At 35.8% G+C, this 22,076-nt stretch overlaps 1 protein-coding gene across 3 annotated transcripts in view; it reads right to left on the reverse strand.

The window, feature by feature from the left end:
• Positions 1-2,640: 2,640 nt before the first annotated feature.
• The window catches only part of VPS45 (vacuolar protein sorting 45), a 34,594-nt gene continuing 15,158 nt past the window's right edge, over positions 2,641-22,076 (reverse strand). Inside the window, exons 4-14 of one of the 3 annotated variants that reach the window (XM_090008469.1) lie at positions 14,047-14,265; positions 13,734-13,859; positions 13,513-13,593; positions 13,207-13,348; positions 12,865-13,043; positions 11,483-11,638; positions 7,324-7,431; positions 6,912-7,033; positions 6,486-6,617; positions 4,148-4,233; positions 2,641-3,042 (exon numbers count right to left, since the gene is read on the reverse strand). In XM_090008469.1, the coding sequence (XP_089864595.1) occupies positions 4,170-4,233; positions 6,486-6,617; positions 6,912-7,033; positions 7,324-7,431; positions 11,483-11,638; positions 12,865-13,043; positions 13,207-13,348; positions 13,513-13,593; positions 13,734-13,859; positions 14,047-14,265 (1,329 nt within the window). In that variant the 3' untranslated portion in view covers positions 2,641-3,042; positions 4,148-4,169. Of the gene's footprint in view, positions 3,043-4,147; positions 4,234-6,336; positions 6,618-6,911; positions 7,034-7,323; positions 7,432-11,482; positions 11,639-12,864; positions 13,044-13,206; positions 13,349-13,512; positions 13,594-13,733; positions 13,860-14,046; positions 14,266-22,076 lie in introns of those variants that run through there. The other 2 variants (XM_090008546.1, XM_090008387.1) reach the window with 2 other exon arrangements.

Consider the following 22,076-nt stretch of genomic DNA (forward strand, 5'->3'; position numbering starts at 1 on the left):
ATCAAGCTATCGAGGTTACCTTTTGACCTCAAAAAATAACCTTGTATTTTAAAAAAAATATCATTATTTTAAGAGTGTTTTTAGTCATTTTTATAAGGTTCAATCTATCTAATGTTACACAACTCGTTTAATGTTAGATTAACCCATATATATATATATATATATATATATATATATATATATATATATATATATATATATATATATATATATAACTTTGAATCTAATCTCATGCATATACAATTAAGACTTAGAAAACTACCTTTATGTTATGGAAAATATGAGCAGGGTTTCATCTCATATTCATTGTTAAAAAAATGGCCAATCTGGTTCGGCTGGGTATTACCAACGTCACCAATCATAAAATCTCTCTCTCTCTCTCTCTCTCTCTCTCTCTCTCTCTCTCTCTCTCTCTCGTATTATAAACTTTTTTCAAGAAATAACAAAATATACTTTAATAATTATTTTAAAAATTAGTACAAGTATTTTATTTTGATAAAAAAAGTCAAAAAATTTAAAAGTAACAAAATCATTTTAGAATTTAAAGTTGACAGGTGAGAGCAACATTTTTTACCTTATAAATTATCATATATTTTCATGCCACTAATGGTCCAAAAACTAGTCCAACATATGACCAAGCTTTCTCGTTCTTCTCTCATCCATAAACTTTTTTTTATATTTACAAGAAGAAACTGCCCTTAGGAACAGAGACCTAGCAGCACTGGCTCTGCCGGTAGTACTTACGGTCAGTGTCTTTGCCCCCAAGGATTCTCATCCATAAACTTTGGGCGCAGATCAGGTCATGCTGAACATGAGCGTTTTTGCTCATGCGGACATCGTGGCCGTCTGTTTGCATTTTGGATGAATGCCACGTGGTTTTGTTGACTTTTTAGCTTTTTAAAATGCAAATCGGACGGCCATGATGTCAGCATGAGCAAAAACGCTCATGTTCAGCATGACCTGATCCGCTTCCTTTACTCCTTGAATTGGCCGGGCCCGTTTTATTTTTTTTTTTGTTCCATCATGTCACAAATTGCATCAAGATTTCTTGATGAGAGTAAACATCAAAATATAAAAATTCCGAAATATAAAAATTTAAATTAAATTTATAAGAAAATATACAATTCTAAAAGTGATCATTATCATGATATTAACATATGAACAATATTTTGCAAATATCATTTTTTAGAGTTTTATAGAACTTTAAAATAACTTAATAATATTCTGATATTTCCACAATGTCACCCATATTTATGACTATGGTTGAAACTTGAAAGATGAAACTGCCCCTTCCACCAAACCCATAAGAGCCATTGCACTTAAGGCCAATTCCTTCCATAGTGTAGCTAGTGTGATAAATATCAGTATTCAATTCATTTAATTTTATATTTTTCATTTTAAATTTAAAATTTAAATTTAAAATTTAAAATTTTATTTAATTTTTATTTTTATTTATAAAATTTGCTTTATTTTTAAATAAAGGTTTTGCTGATATTTTTTCATTTAAAATGCAAGAAATATGAAACTCTTCAACTTCTCACGACAATTTGGCAAACAAGATTTGCCTTTCAAAACGTTTTGTCACTATGGGCGTAGCATAACTTCTCGCGACAGTCTAGGGTTAGAAGCAAGGTGCTGAGTTACTACATGGCTTTGGGTGTTTGATTAGCAACCATCTAGTGAAACTGTCAGGGTCCATCCCTTCCGTTTCCGTGGAAGGGAAGGCCCTTTTGTGGGAAAGAGAGCTTCTAACAGCTTATGCCAGAACAGCTTTCCCATGAAAGTCCCCTCACACGAGGGGAGATGTAAAGGGATTTTCGTACCGCACATGTTGGCATAACACTATCCCATCTGTCTACTTGGGCGTTTTTTTTCACCTGTGGAGAGGTAAAATAAGCCTTATTTCGCTCATCTGACATCACCAAGTTGACAATATGTCAATGAAACAATGTTGTCAGTATCGGCACTGTATCGTTTGGCCAACGTGAATTGGCTGATACGGATACTCAAGTGAATCGTTTTGAATCAGCCAAAAAATAATTAAAAAAAAATTTGTGTCGATCAAAACGTGACACATGTTAAAGCCACTAAAATGGTATTAAAAATAATTTTAAGTATTTTTACATCATAAAAAAAAGTAAATTTTACATTTATTAAAAAAATAACCGATTCAGGGGGTGAAACGTATCGATTTTCTGCCGATTCAATAGGATGGGCCGATACTGACAACATTTGTCACGAGAGTGAAACCCACAAGGGATGCCCCTTGCTGCAAGGTCGAACCTGGGTGTACGCCCCCAGTATGCAGGGGGAGCTCCCGCTAGAGAATCCTGCCAATGTGCGGTCATTGATAAGGGTTCTCTCTTTGGCCTAGCAAAAAAAATATATATATGCAAGGTCAAAGACTAAACCCACTCCATGACTTTTAGAGTAGAGTTAGTGAACAGTAGATTAGCCAAGGAAAATCGACGCAAGACGCACATGAAAATAACAGTTCACAAAACCAAACTTCTAACTCAAGATCGGCTAAATATCAAGAGTCCATGATCAGGATTTGCATTGTCAAGCATACTAACGGGCTAAATTCCCAAAACCCACATCACAATTTAAATCCCAAACCCTTATTAGATTCTACTATTATAGAGATGTAAAAGAACTTCAGATTCAGAACTTCATTGAACAAGGAAGAAATTTTCTTGTCGCTTACAGAGGCCGAGTCTTAACCCTAGGCTCACATTTTCCAACAGCAGCACCTGATGAGGACAGGCAGTTGGAGTCTTTATTGTGCCATCGGATTTTAAAACTATGAATCAGATACAACAGATTGTACAATCATATTGTTATAGTTCAACCTTAATCCAACTACACCAGGCCTATACCAGTTGATCGCTACCATCAAACCTCATCTTCCTACAAATTCAAAGGAGCAGATTCAAAAGAAAACTTCATATCAAGATGTCGGACGCTTTCAATCAGATGACATTTTGCTCCAATCAAAATCATGTGGATGGCCCATCCACTTCACAAAATAAAACATAACTTCTGCAAAACATAGTCAAATCCATGAACTCCATAAGCACCAACAAGAAACAGTACACATTCGTACAGTTCATGAGCAAATCCATTAACGCATTCAACATCATATTTGGTCCTCATGTGAGACATGACTGGGTCCACAGACGACACAATGTCACACAACCCGGAGGTGTCAATGACCGACAGACAGATGCGAACAAAGTCACAAACTGCAACAATCTCTGGACAGGTCACATTCAGGTAACATGGACACTACCAAATTCCCAAACTTGGTCACGTCCCACAACAGGCTCAAACATCCCCAACCAGACCCGAAGGTTTATACAAATTCCCGACAACTAAGGCAACAAACTTTGTTCAAAGTTGTACTCTGGCCATTAACTGATGACTATGAATGATTGTCCCTAGAAGGGATTTTAGTTTTTGTCACTTCACGAGGGGGAATGCTGGCTCAGGTGGTGGGGTCCAGAGAATGATGACTAGCCATATGGCCCACACCATGGCAGTTAAAAACCCCCACCCACCAGGGAGTCTGCTGCTTGGAGAGACATTTTAGTTCACCAAAAATGCCACACCCAAAGAGGAGTAACCCCCGACCCAAAGACATATGGAATGGAAAGCCTTGGGGTGCTCAATAGGCGTGCACGCGAGAGAGAGAGATGACCAAATCACAATTCGGGAAACCGACTCCCTTGACAACCTAATGCAGATAATGTCAAGGATGCAAAATTACTGCCGGACGACTGGAATATTGTTTACCTCAACAATGAAAGACACCCATAAAGCATGCACAGGCTGCTCTTTGCAAGCTGTCCAACTGGTCATGGACAGCATAAAAAAAATGGTGAGGCCATCTAAGGGACGGGCATTCTACCCATGGTTGTTTGGAATGGCATCCAGGGGACCTCTGATGGTAACCGAGTCAGTGGCACCCCTGGTCTGATCTGCTCTCAACAACCCCCTGCTGCAGAGACAGCTGACCCTAACTTATATGCTTTCCTTTGTGGTTTATTTATTTACCATGATGCACAAGCAATGACGAGGAGGAGAAGCGTCCTGCCTTCACTCTATGCTAAGCAGGCAATGCAGAAAAGGGAGGAGAAAGTCTTACTAGTGACATCAGGAATAAGCTCTCAAACTGGACCGGACCGAGTCATCCTCTGTGCGGCCTGTGCCTCTTCAAGGCCTCTTAAAAACCTGTGGTTTCCAATCACCCCGCAAAAGAACACAACAATAGTCAATGCCACAACTCATAAAATCAACTCCCTTCATACATATATACAAATAAATAAATGTGCACACACACACACATGTTTGGACGAAGCTCAAAATGAGGTGTTGGAAACTATTTTGTTTTGAAAACTTCATTGTGAGCATGTTTGGCCGACACTGCTATCAAAAAATCATTTTGAAAATGAGTGGAACCCGTTTTTTCATAAAGAGAAATATTTTATGGGGGGGGGTGTAGCTCTCTTCTACTGGCACCCCTTCGTTCTCATTCTCACTGCAAGACGGTGACCAAATGATCCCCTTCCATTTTTTAGCACTCATTGGGCCCTAGTTTGGCCAGAAAATGAGAGAGATGTCGTTATTCTGTCTTCACTGTGTTCCGGCCAACATATTGCCAAAATTTTTGCCAGAAAACTAATAATAATATCCATTCTTGTTATGAAACATTTGACATCTTTCCAGCCATATAAGAATGTTGCACAATCCTCGTTATTTCTCGGCAAGATTGTTGTGTATCGGCGGCCCAGCTGAAATTAGGGCTGGGCAGCAGATTTTTGTGTATCTCTGGCTTGTTTCAAGGCAGGTTTGGTAGGGACTTGAGGAGATGGCTTTGGGTGGCATTTTGAGGATGGGATACGACAGGGAGGTGATTTTCTAGCATTTTTCCTGTAAGGAGGAGGCAAGTAGCAGACGTGGGTTTTCAGTGAAGAAGTGTTTTCCGGTGGGTACATGGGAGAAGAACGGCCAGTCACCATTCCGGTCACATTGTTTTATTCAAAACTATGTTTAACAACCAAACATGTCAAAATACAAAATGTAGTTTTATAAAATTTATTTTCAATAAAGTTACTCACAAAACAAGTGTATCAAAAACATTTTTTCAAAAACTGCCATCTAAACAGGTCCTTAACATATTTTGAACTACACAAATATAAATAATACGCACACATACACACATACAATTCTTTTCCATTTATTTATTTAGACATTGTATAGATATCTATATGCTCTTAGCTCTTTCAATACATTTGTACACGGAAGAAACATGTCAGTTCTCCAGTTTCATGGGAAATCTAGTATGATTTCTGGTGGACAAGTCTCACAATAAAATGAATGTTTTTTCTGTAAAATAAATGTTTTTCCATAAAATGAAATTTAAAAAAAACAATTGTCATTTTTACAGTATTCTGACAATATAAGGGAAAAGCTGAAGGTTTAGGTTTTGTGAAATTAGGAAAGCTCCTCAGAAGGGACAAATATAATGCTTACACCAGTAAATATACATTTTCTTCCTTTTTCACGTCAAAGGGAGACAACTATCGGCACAACATCTGCAATGCAAAAGTAGACAAGTGCAAAGAGAGAGAGAGAGAGGGAGAGCACAGACTCCTAACAAGGCATAATATGGCATCTACAATGGAAACATGATGGAACTGTAAAAATCCTCTGCAACTCCACTCATCCTACACTAGAAATATTGCTAAAGAACGTCATCCCACAGTGACAAATACATAGCATAGATCATTTTTACGTTCAGCAAAAGATCAAATTTTGACATTAGACAGAATTGATGAAAACAACACATGCTAGGCACAAACTTTGCAGATCCCAAAAGCAGAAATAGGATTGCACGCTTTAGTGAACTCACTTTTAAGTTAGACGGATGTATGAAGACGAGCTCTTCTACCACTACCAAAAGCATGTTTACATGCAAATGCATATGGCGCACACACTACTACATGGAAAGGCATATATATATATATATATATATATATATATATATATATATATATATATATATATATATATATATATATATATATATATATATATATCCAACACATGCACCCACTCACGCATGCGCACACACACACACACATTAACTTTGATCAACCTCTAGAATGACCAGATGTCCTGAGAGCATCACCACAAAAGAAAATTTGTGACATGACCCGCTCCAATAAGGGAAATCCATCATGGTCACTGGTAAGAGCAATGTTAACCCACCATATCTCCAAGCAGATGGCAAGGATAAGGACAACCCACCACATTTTTATTATGATCACGGGCACCAAATTTATGATTTATATATCATGAAATTTTACAAAAATATACAAGAATCACAGATACCTGTGCGAACTTCTGTAATTCAAAAGAAATTCAGAACTCCATCAAGCCTAAAACAAACTTTGAAACCAAAATGAAGAATGAAAACTTGCCTCTTAGAATTGAGTACAGTGGATCCACCTAGAATGAAGCGTACACCAGAGTTGGTGGTGTTTTGCAAGGCCACTGCACGTGCTTCCTCATATGTTGTGCCACCAACAATGAAGATAATTACATCTTGTGGCCTATAAAAGTTAATAAGCACACATAATAGCTATCAATAACAACCATCAAAGGTCAGAGACTTGGAATAAAACCAAAACTTGATAATTAAGTGAAAACAAGTGCTTCTACATAGTGAGACAGGTATGAGTCTAGTCAAAAAACATACATCATCTGCATTACTATTGAGAATACAACACATGCACCATATCCCAATTGACTTTCAAAAATATGAATACCAAAAGTTCCAGTTAGAATCTGGCCATGATAAAATTAAAAGATCATTTGAGCAGTATTACTAATTAACCGGCTCATACCTGCCCTGCTGAAAATGATTTCCAACAAATGGATAATCAACATCTTTGAGTCGTCCCTTGACAATGCTTTCCATGGTTTGAGATAAAAGCGGCTGATGCTGAGTATACACGTTCTCAATCCCCTGCAATATCCAGAGCAAGCTTAATATCTAAAGATTCAATATAGCAACAGGACACATCCATAAAACCAGTTCGTAATAAATGTTGTAGCAAAGTCTTGCAAGCTAATCACAAACTTTGTTCCGTGTACAACCAGTCAAGCTGACTTAACTGATTATCCAAAAAGCTTAAGCTGACTTATGAGAATGTTTTACCCTCATATGCAAACATCATTACGCATCCTCTTGCCCTCAGAACCCAAAATTTACAAAAAAAAATGTGAACAATTTCCAATGCAAATACAGTGACACACCTTAAGACCACGAGCCATGTTTCGAGCAATATTCAGTAGATCGCGGTTTCCATACAAATCACCAATTCGCTTATCAACACCAGCCTGCTTGAGCAAGAATTGGACAAGCTGGATCCAGTGACAGAAGTATATTAGGTTGGACAAAATAAAAGAAAGGTGAATAAACTTCATATCAAATATGCTTGGAATAATAGGATTGCTATAAAGTACTCAAATCACAAAAATAAGTCCGCAAAATAACAAGAGAAAACAATGCCAAATATGTGTACACTAAATAAACATGCTTTCAGAAAAGAGAGTAATGTGACTGCTCTATCAAAATTGACAAAGGGTGTGTGTGTGTCTGTATGTGCATGTGTGTGTGTGTGTGCACGATGCTACCCTATGTAAGAATAGCAGCAGTAAATTAATGTTGGTGTCTATCTAATCACAGATTCACAAATAAAGCCAAGCAGGAAACTTACGTGGAGAATTCACTAAAAAGAGATCAGAAAAAAGTTTCCACATTTGGACTGAGTTGCAAGTAGAAAATATCTTCAGAAGTTTGGTTTTTATTTTTTATTGTCTGATCTGTCCTATCAACAATAGCAACAAAACCAAAAGGATGTACACATGACTCTTATGGGAGTGCATAGTATTTCATCAAGCACATTCAATGGGTTTGGATAAGCTCCATTAGCATAAAAATTAAACCGATTGGAACTTTCATCAGAAGTGCATGGCACCTCATATATAAACTGATTGGAATATGAAATTAATTCCAATGAATTTTTTATATTCTACAAAAGATACAATTCAAATCATTGCTTACTAGTCAAAAGTGCTAAGTGTCACCTTGGTTTTCGGCCCCTTAAGTGCTAGGCATCACTTAGAGACCCACAAAAAAAGTATAATTCTTTAAAATACTATAAAAATCATAAATGAGGAGATTAAGGAAATCGAAGGATTTGGGTATGGTTAGATGTATCAAAGATGAAACGCAAAGGGTTTTAGTCAAAGATGAGGAGATTAAGGAGAGATGGAAAGATTATTTTGATAAGCTATTTAATGATAGTCATGCTCAAGATCTTGGAGACTTCTCCATTCCTTTTCATGAGATAAATCGTGACTTCATGCGCAAGATTCAAAAGAAAGAAATTGCAGAGGCTTTGAAGAAAATGAAATCAAGAAGGGCAGTTGGCCCAGATGGTATACCTATCGAGGCTTGGAAATGCTTGGGAGAGAAAGGTTTAGAATGGTTGAAAAATCTTTTTAACTTGATTTGGCGAACAAATAAGATGCCTAATGAGTGGAGGAAGAGTACTTTGGTGCCTTTATATAAGAATAAGGGTGATATACAAGATTGCACAAACTATCGTGGTATAAAACTCATGAGTCATACTATGAAACTTTGGGAGAGGGTGATTGAGTCTAGGTTGAGGAAGGTTGTCATGATATCGGAGAATCAATTTGGTTTTATGCCTGGAAGATCAACTATGGAAGCTATACATCTTCTTAGACAACTTATTGAAAGATATAGAGAGAGGAACAAAGATTTGCATATGGTTTTTATTGATTTAGAGAAGGCATACGATAGAGTACCTAGGGACGTTCTCTGGTGGACAATGATGAAGAAAGGTGTTTCTCTCAAGTACATTAGTATAATTAAAGATATGTATGAAGGAGTAGTAACCAATGTCCGCACTTGTGGAGGGGTGACAACCAATTTCCCGATAACGGTTGGGTTACATCAAGGATCTGCTTTAAGCCCTTTCCTATTTGCGATAGTGATGGATGAGCTTACGAGATCAATTCAAGAAAATGTACCGTGGTATATGTTGTTTGCTGATGATATTGTTTTGATTGATGAGTCTAGAGCTGGGGTTAATGCTAAGTTAGAATTATGGAGACAGACATTGGAAGCTAGAGGTTTTAAGTTGAGTAAGAGTAAGACTGAATATATGGAATGTCGGTTTAGTAAGCAACGAAGTAGTGATGGGAGTGTAGTGAAGCTTGGTGAGCAAGATATACCGGTGAATGATTATTTCAAATATTTGGGATCCATCATTCAAAAGTATGGAGAAATTGATGGAGATGTAAATCATAGGATAAAGGTTGGGTGGATGAAATGGAAAAGTGCTACTGGAGTGCTGTGCGATCGTAGAATGCCATTGCGGTTGAAGGGAAAGTTTTATAGGACGACTATTAGACCCGCTTTACTATATGGTACGGAATGTTGGGCTGCCAAGAGACATCATATTCAAAAAATGAGTGTAGCTAAGATGCGGATGCTTAGATGGATGTGTGGAAATACAATAAAAGATAAGATTCGGAACGAAGAGATACGTAAGAAGGTAGGTGTTGCACCCATTGAAAATAAGATGCGAGAGAATCGTTTACGGTGGTTTGGACATATTCGGCGAAGGCCTAATGATGCTCCAGTTAGAAGGTTGGAGAAATGGGAAAATATATTAGTTAAAAGAGGTCGGGGTAGGCCTAGGAAGACTTGGATGGAGATGATAGGAAAGGATATGAATGCTTTGAACCTCACCGAGGACATGGCGTTGGATAGAAATGATTGGAGGAAAAGGATTCATGTGGAAGACCCAAAATGAATTTCTTTTTTGGTTCATATCGCTGACCCCAATTGTTTTGGGATGAAGGCATAGTTGTTGTTGTTGTTGTACTATAAAAATCATAAAAAAAAAACTGAAAAAAATTATTTTTTCCCAAAATAGGCAACCCAAACATGATTGTAATGTTTTAACAAATATAAAAAACATATGCCACATAGGTACAGGTTCAGATGCAGATACGGGTGTGGAGGGTGCGACATGGCAATTTTAAAAAACTGTGGTGCGGGGGTGCATATATATATATATATATATATATATATAATGTGTGTGTGTGTGTGTGCATTTATGTATTTATATATATAATATAGATAAAACTGGACTTGGTTAGGGTTAACTGAATCTCCTTTTGGACAGAAATGGATCTCAGTGTGGTTGACTTCACCTGACACAAAGGAAGTCGTGTCCAAGTGTTGCACCCACATGTAGGGGTGTCAATGGGTCGGGTTTGGTTCGGACCCAGGTGGAACCAGACTTGAGCCAATTTTCGGGTATGGTTTCAGGTCCGAACTCTGGTCTACTATAAGAGAAACCATAACCGGACCCGATAAGAACTACATGAAGCAGACCCGGACCATACCCGGTAAAATAATACTTTTTATCATTTTTACATTGAAAATTTGTGGGTCTTAATCGAAACTCGGGCCGGGGCTGGGTCTGGTATAAAATTTCACAAACTATACCCAGATCCATGTATTAATCGGGCCTTGGGGTCTGGACCCAGGTCTTAATCGGGTCTTCTTATTTATTACCATACCCGGACCCTATAGGGTTTGGTCCAGGTAAACCCGACACGTTGACACCCCTACCCGCATGGGTGCGGGTGAGGTGCCCTGTTAGAAGAGTCTGTGTTACATAGAAAAAAACTAACCTATGTGCTGGCCTAGGCACCAAGCTTGCACCTGAACGCTATTTTAAATACTAAGGTTTGAGTAAATGATAAGTCGTCAGTAAAAAGGCATTCCTAGGGATCTGGGGAGTGCAAATTGCAGTAATTTCCCAGAACCCTCAACATCACCTCTATAGGTGTAACTCTGGTTCTTGTCAAAAAGGCTAAAATCATCCTGCTTTGAAATTTGACAGAAGTGTTCTATTTCATGTCACATTTTATGCGAACACATGAAATGTGGGCTCTGCATCAATTCTTGTTAGTCAGCATTCTCACCAGGTACCTTTATAGAAATTTCCCCATGTATTCACAAGAAGCTAAATATACATAGAACCCAGTAAATTTTTAAAATTTTTCCCTCTCCTGAAAAAAAACTGCCAGAAAGGAAATATGTCACAGTAACATAAAGAAAGCAACAGAAAATGAAAAATGAATTTCCTTTTTTCGTTTCCCTAACCACTCAGAACGCAAGGCTTTTTTTTCTGAAGAAAAGAACGTAAGGTAAATTGCAAATGTCCATTTATCTTTACAGAATTGCAACTTAAAGTCCATGAGTAATTGAATGATCAAGTAACTAGACACAAGTTTATATGTCAAGCCACCAAAATGCATGTCCAGATAAGTAGTGTCCTAAGTGAAGTAGGTTGAGTTACGTTACACCGGGCTTGTACTTGGCAGATCGAGAGGCTAACTTGTTTACAAGCTGCATCACTTGAACTGGACTCTCCTTCTCATATCGCAAAGCATACAACATTATAAGCCGCAAACAGTCCACATCAGAGATAAGCTCATCGTTGAGGAGATTAGTAACAGCCTGTGGCATAATCAGCGAAGGCAATATAAAATTGATTTCTGGCATCATCAGAAGTGGTTTTATGGCAGCAGAAAATGCACATATGCAATTATACATTTGATAAAGAGTAGTGCCAAACATGCCTCAGCAACTCCTGATTTCAATCAAGTTATATAGACTATAGTCCCATGCAAGCTCAACGATCATAACAAAAGTGTGAAGACCATATGATTCAAGCATCCTTCAAAAATCTTGCATTACAATATTCCTAGATTTAAGAACTTTTGACTCGACATTCCCAGGTCTATCTAATATTTCAATTTTATGTCATGGTACAGAGATTGGGCCCTTCATTTGCAGGTTTATTTTGTTTTCCACCCAAGCACACATCCAAAAAAGGACAAGAATAATGATGTTATAGTAATCGCAATATTTCAGACTGTCAAGGCATGTGTAACAACCAGAGTGCTTGCAGAAGACATAATATGACCAAAATCAAATGTGATATAATAAAAAACATTATTTTTCCTTTCCATCTTTTCTCTCCCTTTTACATTTTCATAAGTTATATAGTACATTGAAATTATGAATGTCAACAGGTCAGATTGAGGTCAGTATATCCAACCGAATCTGAATCCATTTAGCCGGACTGGGTAACACAAGCAGTGATCAATTAATAACCAGATCTGGTTTTGGTGTAGAATATTACATCTGATCCCAAATCCCATGGATATCCGATGCTGAATATATGTAAATGCCATATCCGAATCTGAATATATGTAAATGCTATATCTGCTTACTGCTTAGCTATTTAAGCTAATCAGATATCCAGTTTTAGCTTCCTCCATCCAAATCAGGGTCCAACTCCAAAACCCAATCGTGCAATATTTAGTTGGATTCAGTAATGCCTACATCTGAATCGAACCTGACCCGTTTAGAGTCTTTAGACCCTTAATTGAAATCTATCTGCAATCAGTTTAGAATATGGATATGAGAAATAAATTAAACTGCAACATGTCATACTCTAGACTTAAGGGATAAAACATCTTGTAAAATAATGACAAAACTCTTTGCCTTCCCATGTTCTTTCTTCTTTCTGTTTCCAAATAAAAAATCCAATGGCAAGCAGTTTATAATTCTGGTATAAGACATGACCGTATTTTTTTAGCATGTAATGCTACAAATAAATGGAGAAAATAAATTTGATATACATCATAACCGCATCTTTTAGCAAAATCATAAATCACCTCAAAAGCTGTTGCTTGCCCTGCATTGCAAGCAAGATCTTGTTCTGTTTGTGAAACTAACATAAGCTTCTGCTTGTCAACCAGCTTGCTCATTTCCGTTAACATTGTGACATGCTTGGAGACATTTCCATGCATCTTCCGGTACTCAGGGTAGCTGTCAACAAATCTGGCCATGTCCTCTAGAAAATGTCAATCAAAATGTCAGTTATTTTTAGACCTTCACAGTAAACAGCTCAATTTAATCTTAAATATTTCGAAGGAATTACTTGATAAGCATGAATTTATGGGGAATGGAAGACAAGCGAGACACGAACAAAGAGAAAAAAAAATTGCCCAATCCACCTATTGTCTGAATATTCTGGTTACTCTTGGCAATATGCTGGAAATCATCCACCATCTTCTTAATATTCATCCCGAGATCCCCAAAGTTTTCATACATGTTAGCTTTAAAGAACGTGTCTTGTTCGGATGACAGAACCACCTCCTAACAGAAGTAATTTGGTTATGTACTATTGACCTCTACCAAAGAAGCAAATTATTTAAAAAGAAGACGTAACAGGACATAACAACGATAACAACAGCAGCAGTAGTAATCACAATGATGATAATGGCGAATACAGATAAACCAACTACTATAATAGTCACAACCTGCTGATCCTTGGGAAATTTGCCAATGTTCATCAAATCCACCTTGTTGTCCTGAATGCCTATGAGCTCATGGACCATTGCCTGTTGATAATAAAAAAAAAAGCTAGTTAGGAATGGAACCCATAGAGTTATTTAGAAATTGTAATTGAGCATCACAAGAACAAGTTTCATTTACTTTAATACAATATCAACCTGAGCATGAGAACATGAACATCAAATACCTGGTATGTCCATTGACTCAGCAATGGGGTAACAGGATCATCCCTTCTATCAATTATCAATAGAAGTGGAGACATTTCTGTTCTTCTGAAATCAAACAAGCCTCTCTCTTGATCATACATAAGTTTCTGAAATATTTTGCAAATGCAAAAGTAGTAAGATTTCCATATCTATCAAGCCAGATTGGTTTAGTACGTAACAAAAAACTGAGGAACAAGCACCCAATCCCCTCATAGAGGCCTCCTTATAAAGCCATATAACAGCACATGTACTTTCCAAGATAACTGTTGGACTATCCTACAAGAATTCGCTAACCGAGCTCTCTGTTGCAATTATTTTTGCAACATCGGATGTCCGCTGATATCGTATAACAGGCCGACGCTTGAGGGCTAAAAAAACTGCTGCAATCCCATCAACCACTCGTCTACAGAAATGCTGATAACTTGGATGATCCACAAGCATATAAATGTGATCTGAAGTCCAATTCAATGTGAAGTGGTAAGGATCAAGTGCCACAAAATCTGCATAAAATTCCTGCAACGGCATTAGCAAGCAGAATTAGCCAGAATTTCCACGATTCCAAAGTAACAAATCAATTGCAAAAAAAAACAGCAATAGAGGAGCAAAAAAGAGGTGCAGTTGACATAAGCATGAAAATTCCATAACATAAAATTGCTAAAGATGAATAGGGCGGTCAACTGCATGGGTTTGGGCTGGAGTAAGGTTCTAAGAATGCTGTCAACTATATCTGAGCCGAGAGTGTAAAGTAAAACCCAAACCTAACTACATACAATATAATATGCAGGATTTTTCACACAAAGCCCTGTGGCAGTACTGGTTATGTATGTTTTTTATTGTATAGCCAATGCAAGATCTGCTGCCACTTATTTGTGTTGATGGGCGGGGCGGGTAGGTTCAGGTTGGGAATCAAATGTAAATGTATATAATTCAGATCCAATGCAAAATCAATCAGGTTAGGAAACCAATTTGCATGCCCATCTTTATTCAGGTTTTAATTTACAATACTTGACCAATATGGATTTGGGTCAGCTTGGAACTCAACCACTGACAACTCCATAAACTAAACCATATGTCAGTCCCCTAGAACTCTAGAAAAGAAACATCTCGGAAACCAATATCCACCTATATATCATGGTTTAGACACTATGACAATAAGTAACTAAGTAACAGAAAGGAAATAGGACAAAGAGAACTGCCTGAGCTGACGAAGCCCAAGCCTGAGCTGTTCGAGCTCGGGTTGGTGCATTATGCACCGCACTCAATTCTCTCTACTATCTCCTCCGAAATAGAGTGTCTTTCACATTTGTCACTCTTCCCATGAAACATTGTTGTGGTGGAGAAAGGCCTAGATGTGAGTTCACCCTCTAATCTTTCTCTTCCAAGAGTACCCAAACCAAAGCAGCCTTTTTTATTTTTTTGAATCTCTATTATACAAGGGAGGAGGCTGATTTGAACTCATCATCTCTCTTTTGAGAAAAACACCCTCATTGTACTAAAAAGTCCTTTTGGTTAAGCACAATCTTGGATTTTTTATTAAACTAATAAGCTAAAGCCAAGCTTTTAGTGAGTCAGCCCCAGATTTTTGCCTACCCCAAAGGACAGATGGATAACAACACCATTGTTAAGTTGTACATGTGTATATGTATTCACATACATATATATTTGTATCATGGTACCTATATACTGTTAAAATGTATATATATACAACATACATATACATGTATCTATAATGTATACATACTTGAGTGTATATATATATATATATGTGTGTGTATATGTATACATTATATATGTAAATATGTTGTAACTATTTTTCTTCTTTTTCTTTCTTCTTTTTCTTTCTTCTTTTTCTTTCTTCTTTTTCTTTCTTCTTTTTCTTTTTAGTTAGGTTCTTTTTGGATTAGTCAACATAGAGTTGACTAGTCAATAGAGTTGTTGCAACAGTCCAACAACTCTATTTATAGATGTTGGATTGTTCCAACAACTCTATTTGAGACTACCTCTAAGTGTGTATATAAAAGGGTGTTTCCCCCTCTTGTATGTTAATGTTTTTCCTAAGCATTCCATCTAAATAAACATTATTATTTTTTATGTTTCTTGTGTTCTTTTGTGTATGCTCTTTGATTCCGCTTATGATCTCTTGTATTAACCATTGAGTAACTTGTGCATTGTCTCTTTGTGGACTTGTGTCTGTGCACATTTAGGCTCTTTGTAGCCATTGTATGCACTCGGGTGTTTTTGTATTGCCTTTGGCATTTGTATTGTCCCTTGTAAGTCTTGTTCTTGCGCTTATGCACATTATGGTTTGCTTTCTGCTTGATTTTGTTACATAGTATCAGAGCCAAGAAAATCTTCTAGGTGTTTTGCCTCTTTGGGTTTTGGGACTCTTGGGATAGACTTTCGTGAAGGAATCGTGATTAATGTATGGCTTGAATTCAAGGGAGATCTTGACCCGGTATGTATCTTAAATCTTTATATATATGATTATTTGTACTTGAGTTGTCTATTTTATGCTTTACGCATGAGAAAATACTCATTTTGCTCATCTTTGAAAAATTATTTGTTATTTTTAAAGCTAAACCTTTAAATACTTTTTAAATTTATTGTTTATTTTTTTTAATGTTTTTTTATGTTTTATAATGTTTTATAATGTTTTATAATGTTTATAATATTTATTTGATTTTATGAAATGATATTTATACATGTGTATGCTTCTATGAGATCTAGTTTGAAATTTAGGTTTTTTGAACTCTCTTTATTTAATATGTACATATATGATCTAGTATTCTTGAGCATGTGTTTTTGGCACTTAAATGTTTTATTGGAGCACTTTGTGATTATAAATATCAAAACATGTCTTTAAGTATGACTTCAAATTCATGGCTTTTCTTTTTTTAGGGTTGTGATCTTTTGTTGAGGCTATTCCTTGTGAGCAAGTCTTAGAAACTTGTGGTATTTATGTTTGAACTCCTCTGTGAGGTTTATGATTGCATTTTAAATGTGCATTTTAAAAATTATCAAAAATATTTATGCTAGTGTGTGTTCTCTTGTGCCCATTTGTGGCTTGTGTTCTTGCCTCTTGGGAGGTGTTTATTGTGAGTGCACTCATTGAACTTGAATGATTTATGCCTTAAATGCTTAATACATCATAATCATTAATAAAATTATTTATTGAAAAGGTTTTTGTGAGGGTACTCTTTGGAGACCTTAGTGGGATTTGTGCCTTGTGATTGTGCTATATCTTGGTTTGATGGCTCTTTAGTAAACATTATCTTACATTTTTATATCACATGGGAATTTAAGTGTAATGCTTTTTGCATTTTTTGAACATCATATTAATTTTTATATTTTGAGAACTCTATTGTGTGTGCCCTTTTGTGGGCATTGTGAGTGAGCCCCTTTGTGGCTCTTTTGTATGTCCACTTTGATTACTTGGTGACTCTCATTTCCTTTACATGGTGCATAATGTTTTTTGCATGTTTTGAGTGATCAATAAAATATTATTTTATTATTTGAGTTTCCTTTGTGTGTATCCCCTTTGTGGGACTTGTGGGTGAGTCCATAGTGACCACTTTTGTGCTTGTCCACTTTTGGTTTTAGGTGGATTTTTTCTTATGATTGAAGGCTCCTTGATTCTTCACATGCATTAGATCTAATAGGATCATATTGTTCTTTGGATATTATATTTTTCTTTATGCATTCTTTGTGCATTATTGTGAGCTTAATAAAATAATATTTTTTAAAGTTGTGCTTTCCCACCCTTAGTGGCTTATGTTTTCTTGCCTTATAGGCATACGTTTGTGCCCTTAGTGGACTTGAGTACGGATTTGTGAGAATTAATAAAATTAATATTTCAAGTATTGTACCATATTGCCTTAGTGGCATTGGGATTATTTCACTATTGGTTATTTCCCTATTGAATTATCATCTTATTGCATTCCTTATAAGGTTTTTTTTATTTTTTGTGCATATTATTGTGTCTTATATGTGACCTCATGAGATTTTTAGTGACTTGTTTGCATCTTGTCGTATGATTGACATATCGGCTCTTGTTTATAACCTCTTTTTGAAAAGTGTTTTTCGAGGTTTTTCGTGTTGCTCTCTTTTGGCTATAGCCATTATTGTTTTTCAATGCATCCATTATTTTTGTTCGGCCTTTTCGAGGTAAGTTATGTGCACCTCGGTGTTGTGGAGCCAAATGTTTGTTGGGGTGAGTTATGTGGGCACCTCTATATTTTGTCAGTATAGATTGCATGTTTACGAGTGCAATATTGGCACTTGTTTTGGCTTTGACTGACGGTTGTTTGACCTATGGTTCTATGAGTGAGTTAAATCACTCAGTTGCTTATTTGGCCCTAGTTGTTTATTGGATGCTTGTATTGATCTTTATCAGTGATGACTACTATTTTTTGCTTGTGACCATATTGGTCCTTATGGATTAAATCTCATTATTGCAAAATTTATTTGTTTGATTTGAATATTGTTTTCAAATTTTTCTTGCTTATTGACATCTGTTTGTTTTTATTACAATACTTTTTACCTCCCATGGTTTTCTCTCTCTTTCCTCTTATTTGAGTGATTTTAATTTTTGAATAAGAGATTTTGTTTTATCAGTGTGGTGAGTTATGTGCACCTATTGAAGTTGCTAATGTTGATTGCAGTTTTACAATCATTTGTGAGGTGAGGGATGTGCACCTCTTGTGGTTGTAGCTAGTATTGTCAATTTAGATAGTCGTTATTGCAGGTGCATGGTCACTAATTTGGTTATTGCTGAGATGTGTAATTGATCAGTTGTCTTATGCATTGATACACTTGAATTTTAAGGATATTGAGTTGGAGGTCTAAGAGGCGATGATGATTATGGTGAGCAAAGTAGTGTTGAGATTTGCAAATATCATTTTTTTGTTATGATTTGTTCTATGTGGGTTTTTTTAAAATCTCTCTATGTATTTTCTAATCTTTTCAGCTGCCCATTTGCCCTCGTATGGAAAATGTTTATTCGTTGAAATTTTTTCATGCATTATTATATGCATTGAATATACTTTAATTGCATGTTTAATATATATGTTGAGGATATTTAGATTTGTTCTATGTTGGTTATCTTGCATTTTTTGTATGAACTTAATTAGTTCTTCTTTTGTTGTGAGCTCCTTAGAGCCCACACATTTAATATGCATAATTAATTATTTGTACTGTCATTTGAAATGTTTACCTAAACCTTTGGAACTTTATTTATGCACAATTGTTTATGTCTTCTTGATAATTTATATGTGCTTGTCTTTTGGACTTTAGGGATCAAATTTCTACCATGTTCAAAATTTATGTTTCCTTGAAAAATATGCTGTTTTATGGTTATGATTATCTAATCAAGAAATTCTTAAGAAAATTAATTTTGAAGTATATTCCTTGGGTCTATATTAATGACTATTGTACCTCGCTTTTAAAATTGTTTAGTTTATAGTTCCTCCATGTTTTGTTGGGGAACGTAACCATCCTCTCTTCATATATATATATATATGAATTAATCTAAGTTAATATTGTTCAAAATATATTTATTTTGTAACTATATACATGTATCCAATAACTATTTTTTTAACTATTGGGTTATAACTTTTTTTACAATAACTATTTAGTTATCATCTTCCTTTGTGTAGTAGGAACCTGTGTTTTGTGTTCTATCTACAAGTTCTTAAAGAAGATGTGGGTTGAAAAATAAATTCTGCTTTTTATGGATCCCATCATAAAGATGGAGATAGCCGGTGAAGGCAGGGATTTGGTGAAGATCAATGTTGCACCGAAGAAGAAGAAGAAGAATTTTTTCAATTATACAATCAGTTTCTCAGTTATATAACCAGATTCTCAATTATATATGTTATATATTGTGTATATTTGTGTGAAAAACAAATATACATACACGTTAGGACATTATATTTTGTTGTTAATCCTGTTATGCTATGTAGTTTTTTTCAAAGCTATATAATTTGTTTCTAAGCTATATAATTAGTTTCTTTTTTCAGTTATATAATCAGTTTCTTAGTTACTTTTCTATAGTTTTTTTAATCCTGTTATGCTGTGTAGTTTTTTCACAGCTATATAATTTGTTTCTAAGTTATATAATCAGTTTCTCAGTTATATAATCAGTTTCTCAGTTACTTTTACATGTTAATCTCATATTTTTTAGTATTTATTTGAGATTTTTTATTTCTTATTGGTTGTTGTTTCATCAATAAAATCTTTTTTTATTTATTTGTATTTTTAGATTTTTTTTTTAAGTTTTCAAAAAAAAATTTGAGGCTTACGCCTCACCTCAATTTTTGGTGGAGCGCCTCGCTACACTTCAATGCTTTTCACAACATTGGTGAAGATTATCAATGAAGACTTGGGTCATTCCCTTTGTTTTTGTATTTTCAAACTTTCGGTAATCACATGTGAGTTTGAGGGAGTGTTAAGCTATATATATATATGTGTGTGTGTGTGTGTTGATCATTGTACATATATACTGTTAAAATGTATATACATATAATACATATATATACAATAAACATATACATGTATCCATATGTATACATACTTGAGTATGTATACATATTTGTATAATATATACATATGTGTGTACATATACATTATATATGTAAATATGTCATAACTATTTGTAATTATTTTTTCTTTTTTCTTTCTTTTTCTTTTTAGTTAGGTTCTTTTTGGACTAGTCAACGTAGAGTTGACTAGTCAATAGAGCTGTTGGAACAGTCCAACAACTCTATTTATAGCTCTTGGACTGTTTCAATAGCTCTATTTTAGACTACCTCTAAATGTTTTCCCCCTCTTGTATGTTAATGTTTTTCCTACATCTCAATAAAGATTATTATTTTTTATGGTTCTTGTGTTCCTTTGTGTATGCTCTTTGGTTCCTCTTATGATCTCATTGTAATGAAAAGAGGCGGAAGCACCAATAGAGCAAAAGTCACTCCTTAAGAGTGACTACAAAAGCCAAGAACACAAACACCAAATGTGCACACACAAAAACTCACAAATATAGGAAATGACTTAAAGTCATAAGTTGGATTTATTGAAGAAAGGAAGAGAAGGGTGTAAAAACCCATACATTTAAGAGGGGAAGACCTCCTCTATTTATAGAGGAGGGAAGCACTAAAAGGAACCACAAGGGGGGCTCCCTTGTAGTAGTTGGGAGCCCCAACGGTCAGAAATCTGACCGTTGGAGCCCCAACGACTACAAGTGTGGGGCCCCCTTGTGGTCTTTACAAAAAGGGGAAAATAAAGAAAAAAGAAAAGGGAAAAAGGGAAAAAGAGAAAAAAGAAAAAAAGAAAAAGATACATTGTGGTATTACAAGAATACCCTTATTGGGTATTTATCTAAATGAGAAATAGTATATATATACATATATGTATATATATATACGGATGTATATATATATAAGTATATATATATATATATATATATATATATTTTAACACGCCCCCTCAAACTTTACGGGGAGAAGACCGAAAGTTTGCTAAGGAGGAACATAAATCGTGGAGTTGGAAGCGCTTTGGTGAAGAAGTCAGCCAGCTGATATTCTGAAGTCACATATGGTAATGAGATAGTCCCTCTGAGATATTCGTCTCGAACATAATGGCAATCCATCTCGATATGCTTTGTCCGTTCATGAAAGGTGTGATTGCTGGCAATGTATATCGCACTTTTGTTATCACAGCAGAACTTGGTAGGAGTGGAAATGAAGACGCCCATGTCAGCAAGGAGACTTCTGAGCCATACGATTTCCATAGTTGTCATCGCCATAGCCCGATACTCAGCTTCAGTAGATGATAAGGAGACTTTCTGCTGCTTCTTGCATCTCCACGAGATGAGAGATTCACCTAAAAAGATACAAAGACCCGTAATTGAGATACGATCATTGGGATTGCCTCCCCAGTCAGCATCAGTAAAAGCAGTCAATTCAAGAGATGAGGAAGAGGATAAGAAGAGTCCCTTTGAGATGGTGTTTTTGATATATCGCACAATTCTCATTACGGCTGCCATATGAACCGTGGTAGGTGCATGCTGGAACTGGCTTGCTGCATGAACCGCATGAGCTATGTCAGGACGGGTGATGGATAGATAAGTGAGGGATCCAATTAATTGACGGTAGGGAGTTGGATCTTCAAGAAGAACACCATCTTCAAGTCTAAGTTTTGCATTGATAACTTCGGGAGTCTCAACTTTTTTTTCATCAGATATTCCTGATTTGGTACAAATTTCAGCAGCTAACTTCATCTGAGATAAGATGTATCCACGTTCGGAATAAGCCACTTCAATACCTAAA

Source organism: Nuphar pumila, chromosome 1 (assembly GCF_984573655.1).
Source record: "Nuphar pumila chromosome 1, dmNupPumi1.hap1.1, whole genome shotgun sequence".
NCBI classification, from domain to species: domain Eukaryota; kingdom Viridiplantae; phylum Streptophyta; class Magnoliopsida; order Nymphaeales; family Nymphaeaceae; genus Nuphar; species Nuphar pumila.